The sequence below is a fragment of the Cajanus cajan genome, chromosome 9 (assembly GCF_000230855.2).
Source record: "Cajanus cajan strain Asha chromosome 9, NIPB_CcT2T_4, whole genome shotgun sequence".
Taxonomy (NCBI): Eukaryota; Viridiplantae; Streptophyta; class Magnoliopsida; order Fabales; family Fabaceae; genus Cajanus; species Cajanus cajan.
The window spans coordinates 247,064-274,982 of NC_138525.1; the positions used below are offsets into that span (position 1 = coordinate 247,064).

The 27,919-nt window shown below is 33.7% G+C and overlaps 3 protein-coding genes across 5 annotated transcripts; 1 reads left to right on the top strand and 2 right to left on the bottom strand.

Annotated features, from left to right (window-relative positions):
• The first annotated feature begins 974 nt into the window (after positions 1–974).
• Positions 975–7,796, top strand: LOC109789937 (protein FAR1-RELATED SEQUENCE 5). The gene is made up of 2 exons (XM_083063107.1): positions 975–3,421; positions 7,336–7,796. The coding sequence occupies exons 1-2, from the start codon at positions 1,235–1,237 to the stop codon at positions 7,507–7,509; spliced, it is 2,361 nt and encodes a 786-aa protein (XP_082919233.1). The 5' UTR covers positions 975–1,234; the 3' UTR covers positions 7,510–7,796.
• A 1,347-nt stretch (positions 7,797–9,143) lies between these two features.
• CLC-E (chloride channel E) lies at positions 9,144–17,978 on the bottom strand. Its single transcript, XM_020348996.3, has 7 exons — positions 17,555–17,978; positions 17,071–17,482; positions 16,803–17,003; positions 15,363–15,829; positions 11,239–11,799; positions 10,317–10,519; positions 9,144–9,541 (listed from the first exon to the last, which is right to left on the bottom strand). The coding sequence occupies exons 1-7, from the start codon at positions 17,882–17,884 to the stop codon at positions 9,511–9,513; spliced, it is 2,205 nt and encodes a 734-aa protein (XP_020204585.1). The 5' UTR covers positions 17,885–17,978; the 3' UTR covers positions 9,144–9,510.
• Positions 17,979–19,802: 1,824 nt separating this feature from the next.
• On the bottom strand, positions 19,803–27,573 carry LOC109789936 (CMP-sialic acid transporter 4). Of its 3 annotated transcripts, none has more exons than XM_083063109.1 (15): positions 27,378–27,573; positions 27,215–27,275; positions 27,030–27,099; positions 26,844–26,955; positions 26,614–26,693; positions 25,812–25,887; positions 25,593–25,693; positions 25,161–25,232; positions 23,594–23,642; positions 23,452–23,493; positions 22,977–23,098; positions 22,665–22,724; positions 21,180–21,228; positions 20,388–20,482; positions 19,803–20,066 (listed from the first exon to the last, which is right to left on the bottom strand). In XM_083063109.1, exons 1-15 carry the CDS (start codon positions 27,402–27,404, stop codon positions 20,015–20,017), a joined length of 1,068 nt encoding a protein of 355 aa, XP_082919235.1. In that variant the 5' UTR covers positions 27,405–27,573; the 3' UTR covers positions 19,803–20,014. The 3 variants fall into 3 exon arrangements, with proteins under 3 accessions (XP_082919235.1, XP_082919234.1, XP_020204583.1); XM_083063108.1 differs by having other exon boundaries at positions 27,190–27,275; XM_020348994.3 differs by having other exon boundaries at positions 27,030–27,105; positions 27,378–27,571.
• Between the last annotated feature and the right edge of the window lie 346 nt (positions 27,574–27,919).

Sequence of the window (27,919 nt, forward strand, 5' to 3'; positions counted from 1 at the left end):
TAATATTTTAAAATAAATTATCAATAAATAAAATTAATCTTATACAATAATATAAATTATTTATCATAAATTTAAATTATAAATTATATATTTTAAAATTTATTTGTACAAATTTTAAATATAATTTATATATTTTAAAACATCATTTATTTGTATACATAATTTATTATAAATTTAAGCTATATAGAATAAATATTTAATATGTTGGGACAAAATTCATTATTTTTTAAATTATTGAGTAAAACTTGTGAAAATAAATCTAGAAAGCGAAATTCGTGAAATTAAAAATTTTGGAGATAAAATGTGTAACTAAAACTTGTTTTTATTAAATAATACATTAAAGTATATTATAATTGTACTATAACTAACATTATTTAGTTTCAATATATTTTATTTTCTTAACATTTAAATTTTGCTATTGTCAAATTTGATCCGAGGATCTATCTCTTAAATAAAGCTTAAGGGGGGTGTATTGGTTTAGGATTTCGTAGGATTTTAAAAGACTTTTTTTGAGTAAAAAAGTCCATTGGTATTCAATCAGGATTTTATGTCACTTAAAAACAATCCAGTGGTATTCAATCTGGATTTTTAGGATTTTTTAAAGAGTCCATTAAAATCTACTGATATTCATTTGAGATTTTTTACAACTTAAAAACAATCCATTGGTATTCAAAAATTTAAGGATTTTAAAGGATTGTTGTCTGAGAGGGATTTTGAAAGACTTTCTAGTGTTATCTATAAATACCAGATTCATAAAACAATCCCATCCAAACCCATCGGATTTTGAAGGATTGTTTGAAATGATTTTTCAAGTGTTTTAAGAATTTTCAAGTGAGTTTTTCATCTTTTTTTTCTATGCTCCTGTCTTCTCCATTTTTTCTCTACTAATAATACTACACTATTAAAAAAAAATCGTTTTTATCAATATTTCAATGTGTCAAAAAACAACTTTTGGTTAAATATCTTTTTGTTTGGAAGACGAGAGCAATAAGTTTATGTTGAGAGAATAATTGGCAGTTGTATATTCTGCACTCTGCAGTTTGGTTCGAGGAGTTGTCATTGTATAATTTCTGGTTAGCATATTCTTCAAGGGCTCTCTTCTTACTGTCACACGACGGTCAGTTCTTTTCCATAACTCATTGCTATGCTAAATTTGTAGTCTCTGCTTTCGTTCGTTCTACTTCTATATGAATTCCACATATTGCCTATCTTGATTGTACAACTAGTATTTGGGATGGATAACGAGGTGCTAGAATTTGATATTGGGCTTGGAGGGGGCGAGGGAGAATATGACGACGACCACGGAGGGGACATTGAACACCCAATTGATGAGGAGGAATTGGCTGATAGCAGTGGTGTTGGTGCTGTAGCCCCCGGAGGCGGTGAAATATATCTTCCTGAGGGGGACCTTTTGGATCTTGAACCTTACGAGGGCATGGAATTCGAGTCTGAAGAGGCTGCCAAGGCCTTCTACAATTCCTATGCCCGTCGTGTTGGATTTAGTACCCGTGTCAGCTCATCCCGTCGTTCAAGGCGCGATGGAGCTATTATACAGAGGCAATTTGTTTGCGCAAAGGAGGGTTTCCGCAACTTGAATGAGAAACGCACCAAGGATAGAGAGATCAAGCGCCCACGAACAATTACTAGAGTGGGATGTAAAGCGTCTTTGTCTGTCAAAATGCAAGACTCTGGCAAGTGGATCGTGTCTGGGTTTGTTAGAGAACATAATCACGAACTGGTTCCGCCAGACCAGGTGCACTGCCTTCGCTCTCACAGGCAAATATCTGGAGCTGCCAAGACGCTGATTGATACTTTACAGGCTGCTGGGATGGGTCCTCGTAGAATTATGTCTGCTCTAATTAAAGAGTATGGTGGGATCAGCAAAGTCGGGTTTACAGAGGTGGACTGTAGGAATTACATGAGGAATAATAGGCAGAGAAGTTTAGAAGGGGACATTCAACTTGTTCTCGATTATTTAAGACAAATGCAAGCTGAAAACCCTAATTTCTTCTATGCTGTGCAAGGGGATGAGGATCAGTCCATAAACAATGTTTTCTGGGCTGATCCCAAGGCAAGGATGAATTATACATTTTTTGGTGATACTGTAACTTTTGACACTACATACCGGTCTAATAGGTATCGGTTACCATTTGCTCCCTTTACTGGTGTAAACCATCATGGGCAACCTGTTCTCTTTGGTTGTGCTTTCTTAATTAATGAATCTGAAGCATCATTTGTGTGGCTTTTCAAGACATGGCTTATGGCCATGTCTGGAAGGCCGCCAGTGTCAATAACAACTGATCATGATTCTGTAATTCGGTCAGCCATAATCCAAGTCTTCCCTGAAACCCGCCACCGTTTCTGCAAGTGGCACATCTTTAAAAAATGCCAAGAGAAGTTATCTCATATTTTCCTTAAATATCCAAATTTCGAAGCTGAATTTCACAAATGTGTTAACTTAACTGAGTCGATTGAGGAATTTGAGTCTTGCTGGTCAACACTTGTAGATAAATATGATCTCAGGGACCATGAATGGCTTCAAGCAATATATTCTGCTTGCCGGCAGTGGGTACCTGTATATTTGCGAGACACATTCTTTGCAGAAATGTCCATTACTCAGCGAAGTGATAGCATGAACTCTTACTTTGATGGGTATATAAATGCTTCAACCAATTTAAATCAGTTCTTTAAGCTGTATGAGAAAGCACTTGAAAGTCGCAATGAGAAGGAAGTGAGAGCAGATTATGACACAATGAATACTTTGCCAGTGTTGAGGACCCCATCTCCAATGGAGAAGCAAGCATCTGAGCTTTACACAAGAAAAATTTTCATGAGATTCCAGGAGGAGTTAGTTGGGACACTAACATTCATGGCATCCAAAGCTGATGATGATGGGGAGGCCATTACATATCATGTAGCTAAATTTGGAGAGGACCATAAAGGATATTATGTTAAATTCAATGTTTTGGAAATGAAAGTGACTTGTAGTTGCCAAATGTTTGAATTTTCAGGCCTTCTTTGCAGACATGTTTTGGCAGTCTTTAGAGTAACCAATGTGCTTACTCTCCCATCTCATTATATATTGAAACGTTGGACAAGAAATGCGAAGAGCAATGTAATATTAGAAGAACATTCTTGTGATGTATTTACTTACTATTTGGAATCTCATACAGTTAGATATAACACCCTCCGACATGAGGCCCTTAAATTTGTTGATGAAGGTGCACGATCTGCTGAAACTTATGATTGTGCAATGGATGCTTTACAAGAAGCTGCAAAAAGAGTTGCTCAAGCAATACAAAATGATGGAAGAATTCCTATCAGTAATGGAAAAATAAAGAGTCACGTGCTGAATAATGAAAGTCATGCTAATTACAAAAGTGGGTGCCAGGAAGAAAGCATGAGCCAGCATATGTCTAAGGTTAGATTTCCATTTGATAAATATTTTTCAACCTCTTTTATGATGGCTGTATTGAGTGTGTTTTACTCTTTCATCCACCCTTATATAAAACCAATCTTGGGCCTTCACCTGATGGCTTAACTCCTAAAAGGCTAAAACCAATCTTGAAATGGTTCCATATCTGCTATGACCAAATGGTTAGGAGTTTGATCCATGCCTCTCTCATTCTTATAAATAAAGTTCAATTACATTACAAGATAAGATAGAGGAAACTTGTGTGCTGACATGTCTCGAGCCCTAAGGAATTGGTGTGAGGAGGTTATAGATATAAAACTAGTCTTGAACCCTCATCTAACAGTTTAATATTTTAAGAAAATCAATCCTTGGCACACACTTGTTAGCTCTCAAGGTAAGGCTGGTTACTTTTTCACTCTTGACGCTTCAATCACCTTTAGTTATTATGACTGCTTTTGTAGATTTACTCTATTTAAATCCTGATGTATAATCATTTCAGTATTTGGAAGAAAGCTCTGTTTCCTTTCCATGATTTGCATATGAATTACAGGTCCAATAAATAATGAATACTGTACACCAATTTAGGAGCCTAAATTGGAAACGGCTAAACCTATTAATGAAATAATCTGAACAGATTAGAATCAGGAGGGATTTTATGTACAAATAATCCCTTTAAGGTAAATAGACAATTCTACAGCTGGTCCGGAACCTGGGGAAAATAGAATCAGTCAATTATTGCTGATTAATATTTTCAAATCAGTGTCAAAACTCCCCCTCAAACTAGGTGATAGATGCCTACCATACTCAGTTTGGATCTTAGGTTCTCATAGTTTGATCTTGGAAGAGCTCTGTTCTTTATTCAGCATGGTCCTCATACATCACCTTGGATTAGGGAAAAAGGATGAGATGGTTTATATGATTGAATTGAGTAAGAGTTACTTGTATGCTCAGGTTGTTGGCAAATTTAGCATTCAAATGATTTGTAGTTCTTATTGAAAATAAAGGGAATAGCTTCTTGTCTTGAGGTAAACCAAAATAGGATGTCCTAAATGATAGGAACACAACATAACAAGATTTTCTGCACTTCTAGTAAGGGATGAGGCTACATGGGTATTTTTATTTAGTTTCCTCATGTAGTCATCTACATCAACTTCAAGGAAGTAGAGTCCTTCACATTCCACAACATCGTCAACCCTCCTCCTTGAATTCAAAGCCTGAAATTCACGCACGTAAGGACTAAGGAAGGAATTTAGTAAATACAACTAAGGTCTTGTGTTAGTTTTCATATGGATAGTAAATTGCAATCCAATTTGGGAACATGGGGAGTAGGATTATGGGTGATATATTTTGGGACAACTTGAACCTTTACCTTAGAGATTCTTCTATCTGCAATTCATACTGTGAAGTTATTTTGACATGGGAAACATTTGTCAAATATAGTGATGTCCCTAGTCATATGGTCTGAGGCTCTAGAATCTTTTATCCATTTGTTTGTCCCTCCTTGACTAACATCAAGTACACTTATATAGTATTTGGTTGGAGAGGAATGAAGGGGAGGGAAGGGGTTTTTATAAACTTTAATTGTTTAGTTCAATTTTTAGGGTGGGAACGGAGGAGAGCAAAATCCATTCTCATCTAATTTTAGTTCCCCTCCAATATTTAGGGGATTTGGAGGAGAGCTGAGATATTTTAAACATTTTTAATATAATTTCCAAAATATCCTTTCTTATATCCTTAAATGTAAAATTATAAGGATACCAATCTAATTTTAGTTCCCCTAGTGAGTCAAACAAGAAAAGAGCTATCTCTCTTTCCCTCCCCGCCTTTTAATCAAATAGATCCTTAAGGAAATACAATTTTTAGTTATACAACTGTCGCCAAATAATAAATTATCGAATCCATGAGGACCGCATGTTTGACTTTGTAATTATCACTATTTGACTAAATTAAACAAACAAAAGGTTGATTGTTATGAATTGAGTTGACAAATTTTCAAAAATTAATTAAAAAGAGAATTAATTAAGATTAACAGAACAATTTAATTAATGAAATTTAATGATAATATTTCTAGCATTAAGGTTCACTCAATGAGTCCCTATCTGATTAATTGTTGTATTTAGTATTTACAAATAATCACTTCATAGAAGGTAAATAAACAATATTACACCTGGTCCAACTAATGGTACCTGGGAACAAAAGAATCTATTAATTAAGAATGATTACTATTTCCAAATCAGAATCCAAGAATCATCCTATGTTGTCCTTCTACATCTGTGATTTTGGAATTGGAATCTTCTCACTGTTGACTTGTGACTGAATATATGAATGTATGTTCTACTTGAATAAAAACATGGAAGCACTCATTTCAACACTTTTCTGTGTAGTTTACGGTGAGCATATTAGTTATTGAATTGTACGTGTTAGTTATAGGGGAGTTAAATATTTATAGTAGATTTTCTGCGTTAAACTGACTATTATTTTCTCCCTGAATAAATGATTTTGGGAAAAATTTACTTTCCACATAATATTTACATCAATTGGCTACAAGTAACATAAATCTTGAAAAAAATTTAGTCCTCCAAGGATTGGGCTTACATCAATTATGTCTCATTATGATTTATTGAGTCAAACACAGACTTAATGTAAATAATCTTTTGAAGACTAAATTCTTGTAACTTATCTTTTAAGAAGCAAATTGGTAGTTTAATATATTTAGAGAAGAAAAGTAATATCTTAATTTCATGGTTGAGCAAAGTTGGCTTTTCCACATATAACTCTCGTTTTCCTTATTTGGTCTTACATCTTACCAAGTTCTTTGCGATTTGGTTCTTTCATCCTTGCAATTCAGACTTCAGAGTGTACACATGAATAAATCTACTCATCAGTTTTCCTTTTTCCTCTGGGATTGGTATTTTGCCATTCTGATTACTGCACTCAGTATTTTGATGTGCATTCTTTCCCCCTTATTTAATATAATTTTCTTAATTATGACAGAGTTAATCAAGTATGCTTATTGTGTTGAGCCTAGTTTTCATCTGTAATGTTTTCCATGCTAATATGAATAATACTTGCACTCCATATCATCGCACAATCTTCAAGATGTGGTCTGAGTTGTGGGTTTTAAGCAATTAATGTTGATTACATTTGCCTGTAGATGATGTACATTGTGATTTTTGGGTGATGAGGTTATGTTTGCTGTATTTGGGAGCACAAATGCACAGTATTTTGGTATTTTGAGGTTATGTTTGGTTGTGGAAGATTTATATTTTGTGCGGTATGGTGACAAGAAAAAACAAGAGAATCATCTAAACAAATATTTGAAATAAACATTTGGACTTTATTAAGCCAAAGTATACATTAACAAAATTACATGATCTGTGGGAATATCAACCTTTCTTGCTGTGCAGTAGCTGGATTTAGGCTTATTTAAGTACCTTTATATGGTTATTCATTCTTCAGGATGCATTTACGATCTCATAATTACGTACCTATTGACTGGGTATATCCTCTTCTGCTTAAAATTTTGTAAACTTGACTGTCTAGCTTCTACTATTTGTTTGAACAGAAGCATGTGCATATTCGTGTCATTGTGAAATTTGTCAAAAAGTGGTTACAGGTCCATACAACCATCTTGTTCTTCCATAGGTGCATTTGGTTGAGGAAGGTTAGATATTAATGATGGTGAAAGAGATATAAAATCTTGGTTACTGTTTACATTGCGTATCTTTCCATTTTTCTATTTAGGAGGATTTATTATTATTCCCCTGGATGTGCTTTCTCTTATTTCTTTCAAATATATTCTTTCTGAAAAAAGAAAACATTTTTTGTCTAACAGATTTTGTAGTATCATTGGTTTTAAATATACAACCATCCATGCAAAGGTATGCTTTTGTTTATTTCAATTTCTTTATGCCCTGCAGGATGATATGGATAAGAATATTAGAAAACTTATGAATGAGCTTGAGTGTGCAAATCGGAAGTGTGAAATTTATCGGTCCAACCTGCTTTCCGTTTTGAAAGCTGTTGAGGATCACAAGTTAGAGTTGTCAGTTAAGGTGGAAAACATCAAGATAAGCATGAAAGACGGCATCTAAAAACTATGGAGTATTATCATTGCAACAGATTAGGAAAACATGAAAAAGATACTTCCCTTCCATTTTCCTTTTTTGTAATCCAGTCGCGCATCAATAATGATCCCTGAATAGGATTTTTCCTCCCCACAGGAATTGATAGTCTATTGAATCTGTCTTGTAGCCTTCTTATGATGTATAAAGTTGGTTTGCTGTGTAATTTTTTTTTTATTTTTTATGGTCAATTCGGTGTTAATTGTATTTTAGTCAACTTTTATAGTTCAATTTTTTTTTATAAATAATTTAGCACATATATGTCTTAATTTTGTACTTTTTGAAGTTCAATAATTGGTTACATAATATTTAACTCTAGTTGCACAAAATGAAATAATTGATTTGCATAAAATCCAAGTGTTTTTATTTTTCATTCTAAAAAACAAAGTTCAAGTGTTTCAATAACTATTACAAATATTCTGAATACATTAAGAAGAAAATATTAAATAAAAAAGTAAATATATTTATTGTTCTTTTTCTACAGTGAATATATTTATTGTTTTAGAAACTTAAAATGTGTTCAATGTTTTCTTTATTTAGCAAGATGATTAATAAGAAAATTTTGTAATACAAACTTTACACAATTAATTAAGTTTCTTTATTTCTTCTATTTTAGGGTTTGAGATTGAATTTGATTTCCCTTGTATTTTAATTCTTAAAAAGGTTGATGATTTGCTCCATCTTTGTCATAATATAAACTTTTAATTACAAAAAAATATTTGACTCAATGAGTGTAATTCAATTGGCAACACATGATGAATATGTGGGGGGAGGGAGTTTGATTTAGAATACACTCTTGGTGAGAGGAAATAAACTTTAAGTGTGATTAAGTCCTATGGACTAGTATGATAGCTAGTCCAAAAGCATCAAACTTGTGGGGATACCTTAAGCACTGTTAGGAGCCAAAATAGTAGTACTAAAAGAAATCATTTTTTCTTTAATCATCATGGCATGTGCTTATCTTATTTAACAAGTTAAGACTTTGATTGCATAGATGGGCTATGAAATCAACTTTAAATTCAAATTTACTATATCATAATAATTATTTAAGAGAAATTAAGATATTGACTGAAATGTTCATTTATCAAATGTCTCAAGATTTTACGTTGAACATTTATTTGTATACTATTAGTATGGTATCGCGAGCCTACAACTTCTAATACTTATTAGATAGTTTGAGATAATTATTGTTAATTAATATATAAGATGAATATAATTTATATATTTAAAAATATTTATTATACATTTTAATTATATAAAATAAATATTTATTTCATGCATCACACACATTAAAATACCGATTATATTGAATGAACTAACAAGAGTATTGCTATCATTTTACATTTTTAAAATTAGAACTTTTAGTTCCAACTCATCTACCCTTGTAGAAATAATTTTACAAGAAACGTGTAAAAAGATGAGAAACAATATTTGTTAAAACATTTTTTTTAATTATGCCAGACTTGGACAACGAGTATTCCCAACTTTATATTTAGAAAACTTGTTATGCTTCCTTATAGTAACTGCCTTTTCTTATGTTACAACTCTAATGTAATGGGAAAAAGATAGACTTGGGTGAAATGCTACAAGATTTCTGTTAAAAATTACAAAGAAAAAGTTAGGTTTTATATTAAAAATTGCAAGGTCATAATGGGAGTACTATGATATTGCAGTACCAAATTGATCCCTGCAAATTAAATATTGGACAATTCAGGTAGCATCATCAGATTACAGGGGTTCTCTCTTGGTGATCTACTTATATACTTACATGGAACATAACTAAACACGTGAACGATAATGAACCTATTTTTACGTACAACCTCGGAACCACGTGGCATGATTTAATTTGACGTGTTAAAGGCAGATAATCGAAAATTGCTAAAAAATGGTTTCATAATTGAAAACCGAGAAATATCACATGAAAGCAGAATCTTCAGCCTCCTAACGGTGATTAAGTGCTAGCGAGGAATATTAGCTGAGGGACTGTCTGGTGGCCAAAGCACTGCACTTAACAAAAACAAATAATTACGTTAAGGCATAACATACAAACAAAAAGCATGGAAGAGAATATAGTAATATCCTTTTTAGTTTTTAACCCCAAAATGCTTTAAATGAAGGATGATTCTCCACTTTTCTCTCGACGTTTTTTTCAACATAATGTTGCTTCTAATCTCCTGAAAAGCTTCTTACACCTATTCCGTTTCTTAAATTTCCTCCCAGACCATTGACTCATTTTAGTATATCTAGTTTTTTATTATTAAGGAATCTGCATCTCTGAATTCCACGTTTGAATTCATGATTTTCCGATCAAACCACATTTTGGCACTATTCTGTCGTACATTTGGTTAGCATCCCATGTCATGAAGCACAGTTCAGCAAATGCATTGAAATTTACCCTTCGAACTCCAAGATATTCAAAATTCAAATCATAAATTCCAAATGCACTCCAAATCATCAAACCTATGAGGAACATCTAGTTGAATCTTGCCCTCTAGTGGCAACTGACATCTTTATAAGCATTTGACTAATCTACATTTTCTACTGATACTTCATGTTTAAACAAAACCTAGACATACAAGGTATATATCCATCTGTATTAGCGTGATATATTTTTCTTTACTGTTTTAAATTCAATCCTTTTGAAATAAGAAATTAATGTGAATTAAAATACATATTGTACATTTGAGAAAGATTTGCGTTCCTGAATGACAAAACAAAGTTTATTAAAAGGAGAATGTAGAGGATACAAATAAGTCATTGGAAAAAAGTAATAGCACCTGCATGTTAGACTGATACTTTCAGGGTCTATTATGCCAACTGGATATATTCTTTCATAGATATTTCTCACAACTGGAACTTGATTGAGTCCACGATCCTTCATAATCATTTGAGCATAACGAAGTTCCATATCAGGCGTAGCTGTCCATGGCACGCAGCATATTTCTCCATTTAAAAGGCATAATTCAGAAACTAAAAGCTCCTGCAAGAGGAAGAACCAAATAATCAGATTTGTGAAGCAACAACAAAATAGTTTACTTCAGAACTTGCTTTAGTAGTATCTGTCGATTTTAGCAAAGCCCCCCAAATTCTACTGTAAGCATTTCTCTGACTGATTTAGCTGGATTAAACAATCGTAAAATGGTCACATCCTTACGTTGTATGGAGACCAGATAGGCAGCAATTTTTTTTCCCCCTCGAATATTTTACTTATATAGTGCCACCAAATATCTACAAATGAAACAAAAGAAATACAAAAAGAGAGGGGGGGTGGGGGGCAGATACAATATCTTCAAGCAATTCGTCCACAAGGCACTTTTTAAACTTGTACTTGTGCATCCCAGGTCACATTACAAGCACAGAGAACCTACATTTTTTATTCCTACTTGCTGGTTTTCAATCAATGATTAGTTATGTGTGTGGTATCAGAACTTAGTTTCCCAATTATGTATTATCATAAGTGTCCGACAACTGCAACTGATGGCATCAGAAGTTCATGATTAACATACAATTTCAATAGCATACCCATCACCTATTATCTTAGGATTTATAGATTCAATGAAGTTTTTGTGACTATTTTTTTCCTCCTTACAATATTTTGCTTCTAATTGTAAATAACCTAGATTGCCTCAAAATATCACATCATTGAAAAAAAATATATAGATTTCACATTCGATTAATATTAAACTTGGATTCTTGTACCTTATTTTTTTTGTTTCTTGCTTTGGCAAATTTACCATACTCTTGAATGTCTCTAAGCGTCAAAAAACCGATTAAAGTATCATCAATATCAACAATTACTGCACAAGACTGTTTCTCAGCAACCATGAGATCTATTACTTCCGTAAGTAGTGTGCACATTGAAACCGTCACATATCTCGTCTTCATGGCTTCTGAAACAAATGTTTTCCGCACAAAATATGTTGTTTCAACATTATCATCCTCTACACAAAGCGAACTTTCCACTTGACACAAGTTACTCACATATGACACATCTTCAGCAAAGGTATTACCAGCAGATGACTCAGTAGAACTACCGGAAGATATTTCTGGAAGTAAAGCAGAATTTGAGTTTTCTAACTCAATTTTATTTGCCCCTCTGTCGTCTCCTCTTTTTGTCTGTACAGATGAAATCCACGAAGACAAACCTACTGCTCCAAGTAGTGGTAGAACAATCCTATAGTCTTGTGTCAATTCAAACAGAAGCAAAACTGCAGTAAGTGGTACTTGACAAACTCCTGCAAGAGTCGCAGCCATTCCAACCTGCAAAAGGAACTTCAATATGATCATCTATGGCGTAAGCATAGATAGCCAATTCATGCATTATCTACGTGAGGGACATTTGTAGGCAGTGAAGAAAATTCTTCAGTATTTGAAAGGAAGCTCAAGAAGAAGGCTGCTCTGTAAACGGAGATAGAGACTCTCTATGGTGGTATACTATACACTGATGTAGATTATGCAAGGTCCACTTAGGGATATTGTATGAGATAATATATTTTGTAAAAGCTTATAAATTATAATATTTTTCTTTTGTGAAAATATTAAATCCGATACTGCTCTTTGTGCTATAGCTATAGGTCTTTTGGGAAAAAGCTATCTATACATCCTTTCCAAAAGATTAACCAACTTTACAACCATTGAATCAAGAATTGATTGTGGACCATGCAAACCATTAGCATTTCCTATAGGCCCGCCCTAAAAGAATTGATTTCCTCATCCAATGCCCTAACACTTCCGGCCAAAATGTTTCAGAAGAAGCAGAATTTCTTTTTCATAACCAGCGTTAATAGAATTGCCTCCTGGAAAACTATTATTGTCCTCTACAGTATCTCGTAAGTCTAGAAGTATCACTTACTTGAACTGCTTTGTTGTTGAAAATGCTCTTTCTCTCGTAAGTTACAGCCAAAGTCTAGATGCACTCCCTGAATATTTTATTGATCAACTAAACTTTTGTCATTAAACTACCCAAAACAATACCTTTATTCTGTTCAATATAATCATTTCCTTTATGGAATCTTGGAAACCTAAACTAAAAGTTTATTAAGACAAAATCGACAAGGACAGCCCAAGGCTTATAAAGACTATATTGGTCATATCTCTAGCTTATGTGAGATCTCAACACACCCCCTTCACACATAAGACTGCGCATTTGGAGCATGGCCAAATGCAAGTAGCCCAATAACAACACCTCACACTTAGGAATAGAAGTCTAGAGCATAAACAAATAATAACAAAACTAAAATAGACTTTAATATCATCTTTAGAATTTGGACTTCGGACTAAGATTCCAACTTTTATCTCACAAAATTAACTTGTAAGTGAGGATAGTAAGAATGACTACATTGGTTATATCTCTAATCAATGTGAGGTCTCAACAATGTTAATAGGTGACTGTTCTAAAACTAATAAACTCAAGCCATATCATTATAGAATAATGCTATATGTATAATAAGAATTGTACAACATCACTTTTGTATCTATCTTTCTCCATAATAAATGAAGTGATGGAGAGAGATAGACACAAAAGTAATGTTATACAATTTTTGTTGTACATGTAACATTATTCATCATTATATACCATGACTATTGACAATTGCAAATGCAATGGATAATGCTATATGTAAGCTTGAATTGTCTTAAAGAAGTGGTTTGAGCTTAAGGGTGATAATGAATCGAACCAACTTAATAATAGTTTGAAACTCGATTTGATAATTAATTCGTTGAACTTAGTCATAAATCAAATGAGTTGAACTTGAGCTTAAGATTGAACTCAATAAATAAATGAGTCAAACTTGAGTTTATAGTGCGACTTGTTTAGTTTATAAATCAACTCGACATATAAATATATAATTTATATGATTAACTTTTTATTTAATTTTAACTTATTAAAATTTGAAATAATTTTCAAAACCTAGTTATAAGTAAATAATAAAAAAGGAGAACACTTTAGAATTTCATGGTTATGGATTAGATTGTTTATTATTTTATGTAAGGTGGCGTAGTTTTAATTTATACATACGTTAGTTGTGATCATATTTCTTTAGAGTTATACCTTGTAATCTTGCAAAACTAGTAGAATAAGTTATGTTTTATCTTTAAAAAAGAAATTGTTTTATCGAAAATCTGTTATTAAATTAAAAATTTCAAAAATAAAATTGAGTCTTAGTTCATGTGATTTGAACTAACGAGCTAAACAAAGCTTGAACTGAGTTAAGTTCAAGATGGAATAAAAGGTTCATGTCGAATTCAAACTTGAGTCGAGTTGCGAGCTTAGCTAAATGTTATCGACCTAAGTCAAGCTCGGCTCAACTCGACTCATTTTCAACCTTATTTAGAGCTAACTCAACCCTACAAAATCGACTTATAAGGTAAAGGTTGCCTCCCACTTATAAACCTTTTATTTGCCATATCTTTAGATGACGTGAGACTAAAGTTTTTTCCAATACACTCCCTCACATCCAACACTACTAGGTTTGATATGTGGATAAATGGTAGGTGGCATTTTTAATGATTTAGGATAGGCGAGACTTGTGTCCTCACCAATACATCTCCTCATGCTCAACATTATTGGACTTGGTGCATGTATCAATGATATGTGACCCTTTTTAATGATTTAGGATAGGCGAGACTTGTGTTCTCACCAATACATCTCCTCACGCTCAACATTATTGGACTTGGTGCATGTATCAATGGTATGTGACCCTTTTTATAGGGTGAATATATAATAATTTTGATACCATCTTAGAAAAGTAGTTTAAGCTTAACTCAACCCTACAAAACCAACTTATAAGTTGAGAGTTGTCCACCACTTATAAACTCTTTATTTATCATATCTCTAGTTGATGTAGGACTTGAATTTTCCGTCATAAAAGTTGAAGCGGAGAAAAGAAAACCCTAGGCTCTTGATACCATGTTGATGTTGGAATACTGAATTGTTTGAGAGAATATCATTCTGTTGTATATAGCTGAAATTACAGAATGTACAAGTACAATTGATGCCTACTCTCGATACAAGAGTCCTATTTATAATAGAGAGATAGGCAGATGACTGGTTGTTATAAGTGATTTGTTAGTCAGTTATAACAATTATAGCAATAACAGAAAAGTAAACAAGTTTGAGTTTACACCAGAAAATTTACAAGGTACCGAAAATACAGGGAAAATAAAATTGACAAATGATATTTTCTTACAAATTGAGGCTTATGGAAATTCATGCCAGCTAATTGTCCAAAAATAAGCTTTATGATATCACCAAAGAGTAAGGTTCGAATAGATGGTACTGATTTGTTAGGAAGTTTAGAGGTTGTATGGTTTGTTTTCTATTACACCATTTCCTTCACAAAATCTTGAAAGTAGGGAACTGAATGAAAAGAAAGAGAGTACCTTTCATTTCTTTCCTTCTTTCATTTTCCTTAATACATTTATAGCCTAAATTGCCAAGTTATGCATATGACATTTATTGCACCCAGGGCATCATTCTTTTAATCAGGCATTTAACAAAAGAATTTACTTCTAGAGAATAGATTACAGGACAGATGTCGAAGAGATTCTCCCAATATAACATAAGAAAACTGAAGAGAAAGGGTTACCAACAAACTAGTAAACCTTATGGTCCCTATCTAGAATTAAAGTTCTGAAATAGTAAAAAAATCATGATTAGTTACACACAGAAAAGAGAGTTCCTCTAGGAAAAGGGCCAAAAGGCTCATTTGTACACCCATGGAAGTCATCTTGGAAAAATATAATTAACCCCAATAATAACGATCATGCCAATCATAAAATACAGAATGGTAAAAACCATATAGCCAGAAAGGAAAGAATAGTACCAGGCCATAAGCTTGTGGTGATGCCACTTCCAACACAGAGAGATTAATTGTGGGATTAGACTCGGCAACAGCCAAACTAATTAATTTTCCATAAGCCATCCCAGTTGCACCACCAATAAAGAGAGACGGGGCATAATACCCTCCCACTAATCCAGAAGCCCTGCACAGAGAAGTTGCAACTATCTTGACAGCTACTAGCTGAAGCAATAGGTCAGTGGAAAGGCCTTTAACAAATGGCCGAGATTCTAATAAAATGTCAACATTCTCAAAACCCCAGTAGAGGATTTCAGGATATATCAATGCTATCAACCCAACTGATAAGCCTCCCAATACAGGGAATGAAGCTCTTGGAATGCCAGTGGTCTTGTGCAGATTTTCAACAATAGTCAACATATATGATGTACACCTAGATAGGGCCAATGACACCAGGCCACATAAAATACCCAGCAATAGATACAGCGGGAGCTCTGAAATCAAGTTGAATACTCTAACTTTAAAACTTACCCATCAGATTGAAAATAGCAAGAAATGTTCACAAAGAATTCAGTTTCTGTTTCAGAGACTAAAAAACCAATAGAGAATATACAATACCAAACCTGAATTTTTATAAGCAGTATTTTACAAATGAAATCACACTGAACTACAACAGAAGATTTTTTTTTTTTTTTTTTTTTTTTTCAAGTTCAAAATCATGCAAAAGTATGATAATGCCATTAATTTATTGCTCTGCTTCTGAAGTTCTGATGGTCAAACCAGGAGATTCATGAGGAGTGACGCTGTGCACCTGTGACTCTTGTAGATTTAGTAGTCAAAAGATTTTGACTGCAAGCAGTATAGACAATTCTTGAACCAAGAATGAAAATAATAGCAGTGGCAGCAGCAATGTTTGTAATAAAGAAAAATTTTCGGCAGTCAAAAAGGTGGAGCTGTGAAGAATCATTAGTATTAGCTTGCCTGACAATGAATCAACGATGACAACAATAGTGACAAGATGAGCATAGTCGGAGAACTGTTATTATGTATTGAAGCAGATAGGTAAAAGTACAATAGCCATACTATGAAATTTATGCCAAGTAATTCAATGATCCAATTTGACACCCTAATAAAGGGATAATTTACTTGCCTTTGGTTGCTTAAATCTTCGTGGAGGAGAAAAGGGACTAGCTTACTAGGGGCTTCCACGTATTATTATACTTGACTAGATTTAACCAAGTTAGTAAGTAAATGACCAGGTACAGCCATCCGTAGTTAAATGTTTGTAAGATAGGCACAGTCAGTTAAGTCAAAAGTGCTTTGTTAAACCAATTCAGTACACATGTTAAGACAGATACACAAATGGCAACACTTCACGTATTGATATGTTTGACAGGACGAAAGGAGCAAAGCAATAAACAAGAGCGAGAGAATGAAGCGGTGAAAACAGTACATATGTGAAATTACCACTTGGGGAGCGGAAGTCATACTCGGGAACTTTAAAGGCTGGTTGAGAGCCAAGGCCAATCTCAGAAACTACAGAAGCTATGACAGCACTAAGTATGACCATGGAAGTATTGTTTGTAAGTGGTAAAGATGCATCTGCAGGCGATGGCCACAAGACAGACTCGACGGCGAAAAAACAACCGGCAACAGCAGCATTGAAACCTGATAAGAAATATAAATTAGGGAAGCAAGGAAAATCATGAAATTGGTAAAAGTAGCACGTAGATACCGGCGGAGAGGCCAGCAGCAGATCCAGCAGCCAGAAGGGAGAGCATTCTGGCGGAACTCTTTCCATTGTCAAAGAAAGGAGCAAGGCCCTTGGCAATGGAAGTACCAATGTCGACGCTGGGACCCTCTGGACCCAAGGAATTACCGGTGCCTAAAGTAACAGAAGCTGCAATGGCCTTTAAGAAAGGGCGGGATGCAGACTTGAGGTAGGTAGATGGAGTCTGGAGGAAAGGATCTTGTTGAACAGCGGAATCAAAACGCTGACGAAGGAGGTTTAGCCCAGACACAATAACACCTCCAAAGGCCGGAACTAGTACTACTCGTGCCCATGTTGCCTGAATAGGCGCTTCTCTCAACCATGAGGCGCCTCGATTGGGAATCCCATCCCAGAAGAAATCACGAATTTCATGGACCTATAAGGCAACAATACAGATATATAATATGAATAGAGAAAGTAGAGTATCGGTTTTGGCAAGTTAACTTACAGCATAATTGAAAAGCACGACAGCGACACCAGTGAGGAGACCGATAAAGCATGAAGATATTATTCCCGAATCTCGAATCCGTCTGGTTAGGAGCTTCCATTCTAACTCTAGTTGTTCCGAAGTAGAAGTGGATGGTTCAACGTCTCTACTGTCAGGCTCAGGCTCAGGCACACAACGCGGACGCCTGATCCTGAGCCTGAGCCTAATTCGGCAGCGGTATGCAGGGAGCAGAGACCACGAGCGTGCCTCTTCGGATTTAGAAGCAAGGATTCGATGATGCCGCCAGCTCGGGTGAACTCCTACTCCCGCTATGCATCCTAAGCCAACCATTTCTCACCATATTCCGTCTTCCATCTTCTTCCCACGCAACACTAACTAACAACTCTCTTTTTTGAGTTTTTCCCTCCCACTAATTGAAAAAACCCAAAAATACAAAAGATCCAGAAGAATGCTAAAATTATTTTTGTTATTAACACACCTCACTGTAATTTCCTAATTTCAAATATTAAATAAAAAATATTTATTAATTTCTGAATCAATATTTTTTAAAACACTTATTAAATAATAACAATGTTCTATCTTTTTTTTCTTCAAAATTCTAATTTTTCTCTCTATTTTATCATATTATTCGTTATTTCGTTACACCTGTTACTCTTTCTTCCTCCTTATTTCTTTCTTTTTTCAATAAGTGCATGTACTTCGAGCATGAATTTTTTTCCAAATTCTTTCTTTTTTTAAGGAGAAAAAGAAAAATAACATTGAATTACTCCAGAGTTAATGTTGCAACAAGAAAACATAAATTACATCTTGTGATTGATTGTACTCAAATAGATTTTTATTTTCTTTTGGATTTAATGTCTCGCAGTTCTCTCAACCATTATTGGATATTGAATTCTAAAATCTCTAATCACATGACACCATTACTTAAACACCATTCCACAAGATCACAATGTTTGGCAAACTGGTATAAAAGGATAACGAAGATGAAAGGGAAAATCAAAGGGTGAAACGAGTTTATTTTGATAAAATGAAATGGGTTAGTTTGTGAGTGTGAGGTTAGGACAAACAGATTTTTAAATTTGAAATGGTGATAATTCTTTGAAAATCTGATTTTTCTTATTATATTTTTAGAGAATTTTGAGTCATTTATTATAAATTTTAATTCATTTATTTTGTCCTCAAATAAATAAATTTTAGAATATTAGAATTAAAAATGTTACTTGCTTTGAGGGTCTTGACCATTCAGAAAATGGCGTAATAGAATTTAAAGACTAAATTATATCATTTAAAAATATCGTAACCAAATTGAATTCTATAAATAAATAGACAAAAATATATTTCAGCCTTACTTACAACAACCAGATACACTTATCGAATGATGTTTAGCTTTAGGCTTGAACTTGGGATGGATGCCCTACGTTTATTGGTGCCAGACAAGATTGTCTCACTTCGGGGGGAAAAAGGAAGGGGAAAAACACAGTCTGAGTCTCACTTCATAGAGAAAGGCCAAGCCAAAGTAAATCTGTCTAAATTTAAATTTGTCTTTAAACTGTAAAAGTGTTTTCATATTTAAATAATGATGGGTCGAGACTTGAGAGAACAAAAAACTGGATAAACATAATATTTCTTACTCGACAAACTCACTTCAGAGTTCAGAAAAAGCGTTGTCCTCGGCCCTTCCTTTGACATCATGCAAAAGAACCTCATGTTTGTAAAGGTTCCATAAACAAAGTCACATCCTAAACTAAAGTCACCCGCCCCCTTGAAAATTTTTGGATGGGGCGAGGTAAGTTATTTCATTGCCAGGTCAGGGCAACGTCAAAAGCCTCAACAAGAGCTTCTACAGGAACTTCCATCTCACGCATCAAGAAGCGCAACGGAGACAATCGAACCTAAGACTGGTTCCATCCTTGTTGAGATATACATACGAAGATAGATTTCAAAATATACACTATTACAATGAACTAATAGATTTAACATGTATTCGTTTGCTCTCGAGGCTAAACAACAATGAATAAAAAAATCCAGTGTAGGACAAATAGACGGCAGAAGTCATGGTTATCATCTTTGTATCTTCCCAGCAGAGTGCAGATAAATTGCAACAGAGACAACACTGAACGTTTATTCAAGTGAAAACGAAAAAGAAAAAGGTACATAGCAATTTATGCGAAACAGCAAAATGAAGCATTAAAAGCTATCGCCCCACGGAATGCACATTAAAATGAAGCATTTCAAAATTTAGCACAAGTTATGTGAAACAGCTATTGCCCCATTAAAATTTAAGCCTGGTTCCATCCTTGCTGAGATATACGTTGAGATATACATACGAAGATAGATTTCAAAATATACACTATTACAATGAACTAATAGGTTTAACATGTATTCGTTTGCTATTGAGGCTAAACAACAACTTAAAAAAAAATCCAGTGTAGGACAAATAGAAGGCAGAAGTCATGGTTATCATCTTTGTATCTTCCCAGCAGAGTGCAGATAAATTGCAACAGAGACAACACTGAAAACATAATTTTACAAACTTTTATTCAAGTGAAAAAGAAAAAGGTACATAGAAATTTATGTGAAACAGCAAAATGAAGCATTAAAAACTATTGCCCCGTAGAATGCACATTAAAATGAAGCATTTCAAAATTTAACACAAGTTATCAAGAGTCAAAGCCATAAAAATACTAAAAAAAAGTTCAACATTTTAATTTCAGTTGTTGGTATAATTTGATGTATTAATGTATGTGCAATACTTGGATCATGGGAAGAAAAGCACAATATATGACATGGCAACTTGGCAAGCACATTCATGATATAATAAACAGCAACTTACACTGTGCCCAGAAAGAAGGCGAGGGAGAGATGGAAGCCAAAAAGGAACACAGAAACAACTGCTGTAAGAAGCATTGCAACTGAAGTAGAATACACCTGTGCCAATTGGAAAGTTAATCACAAATTTGAATTCCACTTCAAAGGTTTTTGCTTGAGCTAATAAAGGAGTCATAAGGTTTGAAAAAACCTAAGAAAAACAATAAGAACACATAGATCACATTTAATGAAAGCATTCATCATAATGCAGCTCCTATTTTAAACAGTAGGTACAGAATAAAAGTCGTGCAGTTCATTAAGTGAGATCTAAAATTCTACAATCATTCTGATGCAACAATTTCTAGCATAATTTTATTGTCATTTCACCATTTATGTATTGAAGGCATGTGACCATCTATTACATTTGTAAGAAAAGAAAGATATTTTGTATTGAATCTGATAAAACGTACAAGTCACTGAGTTACAGGTCTATATATGCACTCTCGGGACTCAGTTGTTGTAATAGAAGTCAGTTATAACTGTCTGAGAGTGGCCGTTTTAACTGACAGGAAACATACAACAGAAGCTACACAGCTAGAAAGAATACAACGAGAAAAGTATTCTCTTTGTATGCATGTTTAATCACAACAACGAACAAAATAATAAAATGTGATTTTGGATATAGCATGTTTAATCATATGAATAATTCCAACTATAAAAATTCCATAATCTTAATTAAACTCAAGAAAGTTTCAAATTCTATTGATGAAATTAAGTGGTAGAAGTCTCATAACACAGTCATAAACCCAAGTCTTACTTTCACAATGTTGTCAGCAAACTTCATTACCATTGATACAGCAATTCCACTGCAAAAAGAAACAAACACGGGATACCACACTAGTAAAATTAACAAGAAAATGAAAACTTCAAAAAAAATAAAATAATGAAAACTTTGCTTGCATTCACTTGAGGGATATTCACATTTTTTGTGTAGTGAAAAAGATACAAACAGACACATAAAAAGAGGCAGAGACAGGAAAAGAGAAGAACCTGATGAGTAAAAGGAAACTAGCTTAAAAACGACAACAGTTGAAAGTAGAAATCACCAAAGATAAAGTTGAAATAAGGCCTGTTTCATGCAATTGGTACATGGCCCTTCCGGAGATTTGCTTATTCACAGTTTCATCAACTATCAGAACTCATTGTTGTTTTATCTTTTTGCCTCATATACTCCACATCTCAAGTGACCTTCATATCAGGAAGAAACAGAAGAAGCAGCCAAACTAGGGGTAAAATGGTTGAATATAGAATGCCAAGAACCTTCTTTTTTGCCCCCTTAATAAATTCCTGCTCCTCTCCCAACTGATTTGTCGACTCAGCATAACAAATTCCCCTCCCTGCCTTGAACTTGGACTAGGCCTAACTCAACCTCAAAAGCTAGCTTGTGAGGTTAGAATTGTCCAGGCCTTTATAAGCTCTACTTTAGCTATATACATAATCATGTGAGATCTCAACGAACTAAATCCCAATAATAGTGGCCTTGAGGAATGGGTGATCCACGGCCCTTGGCCACCCCCCAAACTTTTAAGGTGTATTTATTTATACTGTTCAAAAAAAATTGGCAACCCCTAGCTATGTACCAAAAAAGGAAAAAAAATGCTTTATCTATCGTGTAATTTATTCTATTTCTTCTCAGACACAGTACCCTACTCTACCTCCATTGGGTTTTCTTCTTTGACAGTTCAAATTTTCCTCAGTTCATACTTCATCTCATTCTTAACTCAATCCCTCTCTATTTTCCATGGTACGAATCTCGTGCTGCTAAATGATAATTTTATCATTTGTTAGTGATTATATTTAGTTTCTTTTTATTTTAGTGAATAAAATCCAAAATAAACACCATACTCCCATACCTTTAAGTTTCAAGGAAGGAATACTAGAAAACGAGTAAAACTGAAAATGAATAAAATCAAGAAACAAATTGTGAACCCTCATACAAATTGTACCAGTTCGTTTGAAAACTTTAACATATTAGGGAACAATGTTAAGCATGGTATATTCAATACCTCTTGTACTCAGTTATGTATTTCTTTTACTCAACAAAATGTTAGTTATATATATTAATTTTTTTTGCATGTTATGTATGTGAAAATTTAAATTTTTAAACTAAGTTATGTTTTGGGGTCTTGGCTCCCTTAAATTAAACTTTTGGCTCCACCCCTGCCAACAACTAGATACACAAGAATAGTAATTAGGAAAAAACGTCCAGCCCTCAATAAATTTTATAAAGCTAGTCATTTACCTGAGTGCATGGTTGAAAATCATAAGAACCGTAATGAAAGAATATCCATGGAAGAATCCCCTAAATAAAGACAATATAAGACATAAGGCATATATTATTCATGTGACACTTTAGGCCTTATAGCTACAATGGAAATAAACATGATTGTTCACAATAGTTGGTACTGATTACTGACTTATATGATCAAAAACAACATATATTAAGTGTTATTCATTTTGATGAAAAGATTTTCTTCAAATATGAACACAAGAAAATAGGAGCAAAGATCAAAACAAACTGAAAATTGAAATCTGAAAGAAGAAATCAAATTACTTGTTCATCACTGCATCAAAATCTTGAACCAACATTGCAACAGCATTGAAGCACATGCCAAAGACATACAACCAGAAGTTCTGAACATTTATGTTCCGTGAAGGACGTTTTTTAATAATAGCCTGCCATAAATTATGTAAGAAAATTATTAAGCCATGATTGATATCATCGCTAAGAAATGTTACTCAGTGCTATAGTAGAAGATCTCATAAAACCTTATTTAAGCACACTGGCACATCCCCAATGACTAATCAAATTTAGCTCAAGCATTTATAAGTTCAGATAGACTTATTAAATAAATTGAACTTAATACAAAAAGTGTTTGAATATTAAACAATTTTTAAGCAGCATATTCCATCAGTCAACAGTGATCAATAGTACACAGCATAATTTTGGTTGTAGATTGGACATTGGAGTGGATTGTCATTTCATAAAACCTCGAGGGGGTTAAAGTAACTGCTCTAAACTAAATTACCTCAGTATATACTCCTGCAAAACCACTCAAGAGAGCCATGACCTGAAAAGGAAAAGTTCATCATGATCAGTTTCAAGCCATAATTCAGCTTATAATACTTTATATTCCTAACATGAGAGCTCCAAAACTGTTATCAACTCACAATTGCCATCACCCAACCTTGAAAGGGAGTTTGAAGAACATGATCAGAACTGAAAACACAATAAAAAAAATTTCAGAAAAAATATATCATATAATTATCAATAAAATGTAAAACATCTGCAATAATTTTCTTTTTTTGTGAAATAAGTGTTTTAATTATAGATTTTAAGGTAGAAGGGAAGGAAAAAAAAAGGTAGAAGGGATGAGAAAAGAGACCTACACTAACAGGACACGAAACTGACATGGTGTATCATGATATGATACAAAAGACAAAGAACCACCTTAGTTTATATTAAGAATTAGGTTTCATGGTACATTCCAAACACTAATAAACTAAGAGAACAAATAACTTTCTAACAGCAAAATAAAATCCTCAAGAATAAGACAAGGTTTCTCACAGCCTTAAATTAAATTAACACAATTCACCTTAAAATAACATATCCTATTCTATTTTGGATCATTATCTCCCTGAAGTACTTTGCAGATATTCTAACACTCCCTCTCAAGCTATTAGCCTATTACTAAGCTTTAAGTTGTAGTTATCAATACCAGATAGCAACAGAGAATGGCAGACCACAAGAACACTATAGCAAGATAGAAAATAGCAGGATGGCCACTATAGGAAATATTTTAGATAAAACACAAGATAAAGAATTTATATAAAAAAATGATTAAAACCCCAAGATTAAAGACATATTCGTAATTAATAATCATATACACAGAATCATCATCAATATAAGGCATAATTCAAAATTGACAAGTCAGTAACAACTTAAGTCGAGGAGCATAAGGAGAAGAAAAAGGAAAATGTCAAAATGATGGAATTAATTATTAAAAATAACTCAGATTAAAATTAATGGAATGAAGTAAGCAACATTGAATAAAAAATAGAGACTTCCGACAAACTCCAATCTCCTCTGCCAGCGTATTTTTCTGGCAAGATTCAATTGTTGGCAAACTTCAATCAGCCACAAAAACCACCAACCAACCTAAACCTAAAGATCCCAAAACTACTACCTTTGCACACACCCTAAACAATTGTTATGGCAGTTTCTCTACACACCAGGCATCAGAGCTGTGAAGCCTCCTTCAGCTACCGGAATTCTCAAGCTAACTCATTGTCCCCTACTATTTTCCAATCTCACTTTCCTCTTCTCAGATCATTACAACCCACAAACCCCATCTGTCTTTATTTTGTTTATTATAGCAAAAAGACACACATTAGGCCTTAGCTTTATTTCCCCACCTACTGTGAAAAGATGATATAGACAAGGGGAAGTATCCAAAAAAGAGAATGCCCCTGTACAACAGACTTCCCAGAACCAAATGTCAAGAACCATCAACTTCTTTTGCATGATATGAGCAACAAGCTGTTACTGTAATATCAAAGATCTAGTAGTCACACTTGTTACAACACCAACCTATCATTTATGATTCATTTGTTACATTACGACTTGTACATAAAAATTTCATTAACACGTTCATTATTAGAAAACATATATACAACAGTCATGGGAACATACAAATACACAAGTGATGGCCACAAGTTAGGCGTGAATTATTCTTACTTTGAATTCAACTGAGCTGTAGTGCACCCAGCAGTGAGTAGAACAAAAGCAGCCCACTGAATCTCACTTAATCTGAAATGTAACAAGAACACAATCCAAAACAGCCTCAAGAACCATGAATTTTGGTGATGTAATCAGTCCAACTAAATAGTACCATTTCTCAGTCATTAGGCTTAAAACAGTTAAATATCCAATATAAAGACTAATAGCGGTTAGTTATGTTCATAGAACATTTCCATAACACAAGTAACTATAAAACAAGTGAAAGTAAGATGGGGAAGGAGGAGGCTTTTCCTGCTTATTTTTGTCCACATAAAAGTTTGGCATACAGAGGATATGACTTGAATTGATCCTTCACTAACACTTCTCATGAAAGAAGAAATGACAACAATTTTTTCCTTGCATTTTAATAAGAGAAAACAAAAGACTTACCTTCTCTTGAGCATAATTCTGTACAGGACACCTGTACTAATTATATTTAAGTTCTTTAATATTTGGTAGCCTGGAGCATCTACATATGCAAAGATGTAATACTGCCATAAAATTGAAAAGCAAATACAATCAGATTTCTGAAAGCATATATGTTGCAATAACAAAGTTGTAGAACAATCCCATTGCCACTATAACAAACATAAACTCGCCATCACCAACCTGAAGCAAATTTTTGACAAGGTAAAGTGCTGCTGGAATAGGATACACTATAACTTCATCCAAGGTTGTAGTCAACCTAGGTCCAAGGAAAAATACACATCAAGTTATTTAAATTCATTCTATATAAAACACCAACAAGGGAAAAAGATAAGGCTTCAATAAAAAGATGAAGTTGCAAATACCTAAACACCACCAGGACAACTTAAGAGAACCCACTTGCCTACTCAAAACACCATTAAAGTTCTAGCCTCATGAACTCTTCTCTTAAAGAACACTGTTCACACTCTCCCCCATTCACACTCATAAAATAATACCATATAAAAGAATTTCATCTGTTTTTCAACATTAAAATATCAAAAAGTAGTGATGGAGCAGTCATGGGGAATACAGTTCAAAATCTCATTAAGACAGTTTTTATCTTCAAAATTTACCTTGTAAGATAATATAACCCATATGCTTTGATTACCTAGTGCAATTGTGCTTATTTGTATATGGCAAAGAATTAAATAGTCAATCAGATTCACAAGGTACACAACTACCTGTCTCTTCCTAAGAATTAACCATCCAAGGTTATTTCTTCAGGGAATACGGAAGCCCAAGAGCTTACAAATGCAATTAACAGTCATGTTAATCCAGTTCCAAAAATGTCAAAAAGATTGGGTTAAAAATCTTCACAGCTATAAATAAAGATACAATCAACTGTTAATATATTCCATGACTTGCTCCTCATTATTGCATAGTAGTTCAGACATAGTAGTATTTAAAATATCTATAAAAATAAATAAATGTCATCGAAGATCACCTATTGTCCTCATTGACACCTTCTTTATTCCATATTCTTCCCAAGGCCACCAAGGATATAGCACATTTTAAAGTCTCCACCTATAACCAAAAGAGTAATCAAAATAAATTAATAAAACACGTTAAGTTTTAAGGATCAACACCAAGTTATAAAAGATAATGAAGTACAAACAAGTAAAAGAAAAATAACAGAATGAGCGAATAGGATATCAGGATGTGAAATATCCTCACCAAAAAGTTAGCAGTGGTGACACTATACTCATACTTGCCAGCTCTCTTGGACCAAACGATTAGAATGGCTTGCGAACTTGTAAGAATAGTCAATGCAAGTGTAACAACTGACCTATATCAACAGAGATAATAATCAAGAAATCAAACAAGAATTGAATTTCACTTATTATATGTCAACTGCCATACTTGCGCTTCCACTTTGCTTTCGTCCTGTGGCTGTCAATTTTGGTTTCTCCTCCGGAAGGCAAATTGTTATCTGGGACTGGTAGAGGAGAACATAAAAGGGGAAATGTTCGTTTGGAAGTAGAAACACGAAATGGATTTTACATAAACACAACTATCCAACCTAGAGAAGCGATTAAAAAGCATACCGGCACCTGACAACGAAAATGATTTTTCAACGTCCTCAACCACCGGATCCCTATCTTCATCCTACAACAATGCATCAAAATCAACATTATTGTACTATTAATTGAAGAAATCAATCAGTTGATGAAAGAAATGTGATAAATAATTGTTCGTCAACACAGACACCTCATTTTTGATTTTCCGGTATTCCATTTATTTCGTGTATATCACACAGATCTACGCTTTACTCTTTTGTGCATTGAGAAAACAGAGTTCTAAACTTCAAACTCTAAACTCTTATTTCCCTTGATGCAACGGCAACAGATCTCGGCTGCCCAGAAACTATAACAGTGCCACGCTATCTTACTCAGCAATCTCTCTTACCACGCGTAAAGTTTTTTTTTTTTTTTTAAATAACAAAGATTACAAATTATTTAAAAAAAATAATAAAAAAAATTATTCGTTTTAAGTTATCTATAACACATGATAAATATTTATTTTTAAAATTAAATTTTATTATAAAATATTTTAATATTTATTTTTAAAATTAAATCCTAAACCCTAAACCCTAAACAAAATATTTTCCTAAGCGAAAAAGCCACTAAAACAAGGACAATGTCTGGAGATGTTATCATCAATAATAAAGAAATCAAGAATTTCTCGGTTCAACTCTCTACAAATTGTGATATTTTTGGAACAAAAATTTTTATGACACGAGCAGATGTTAT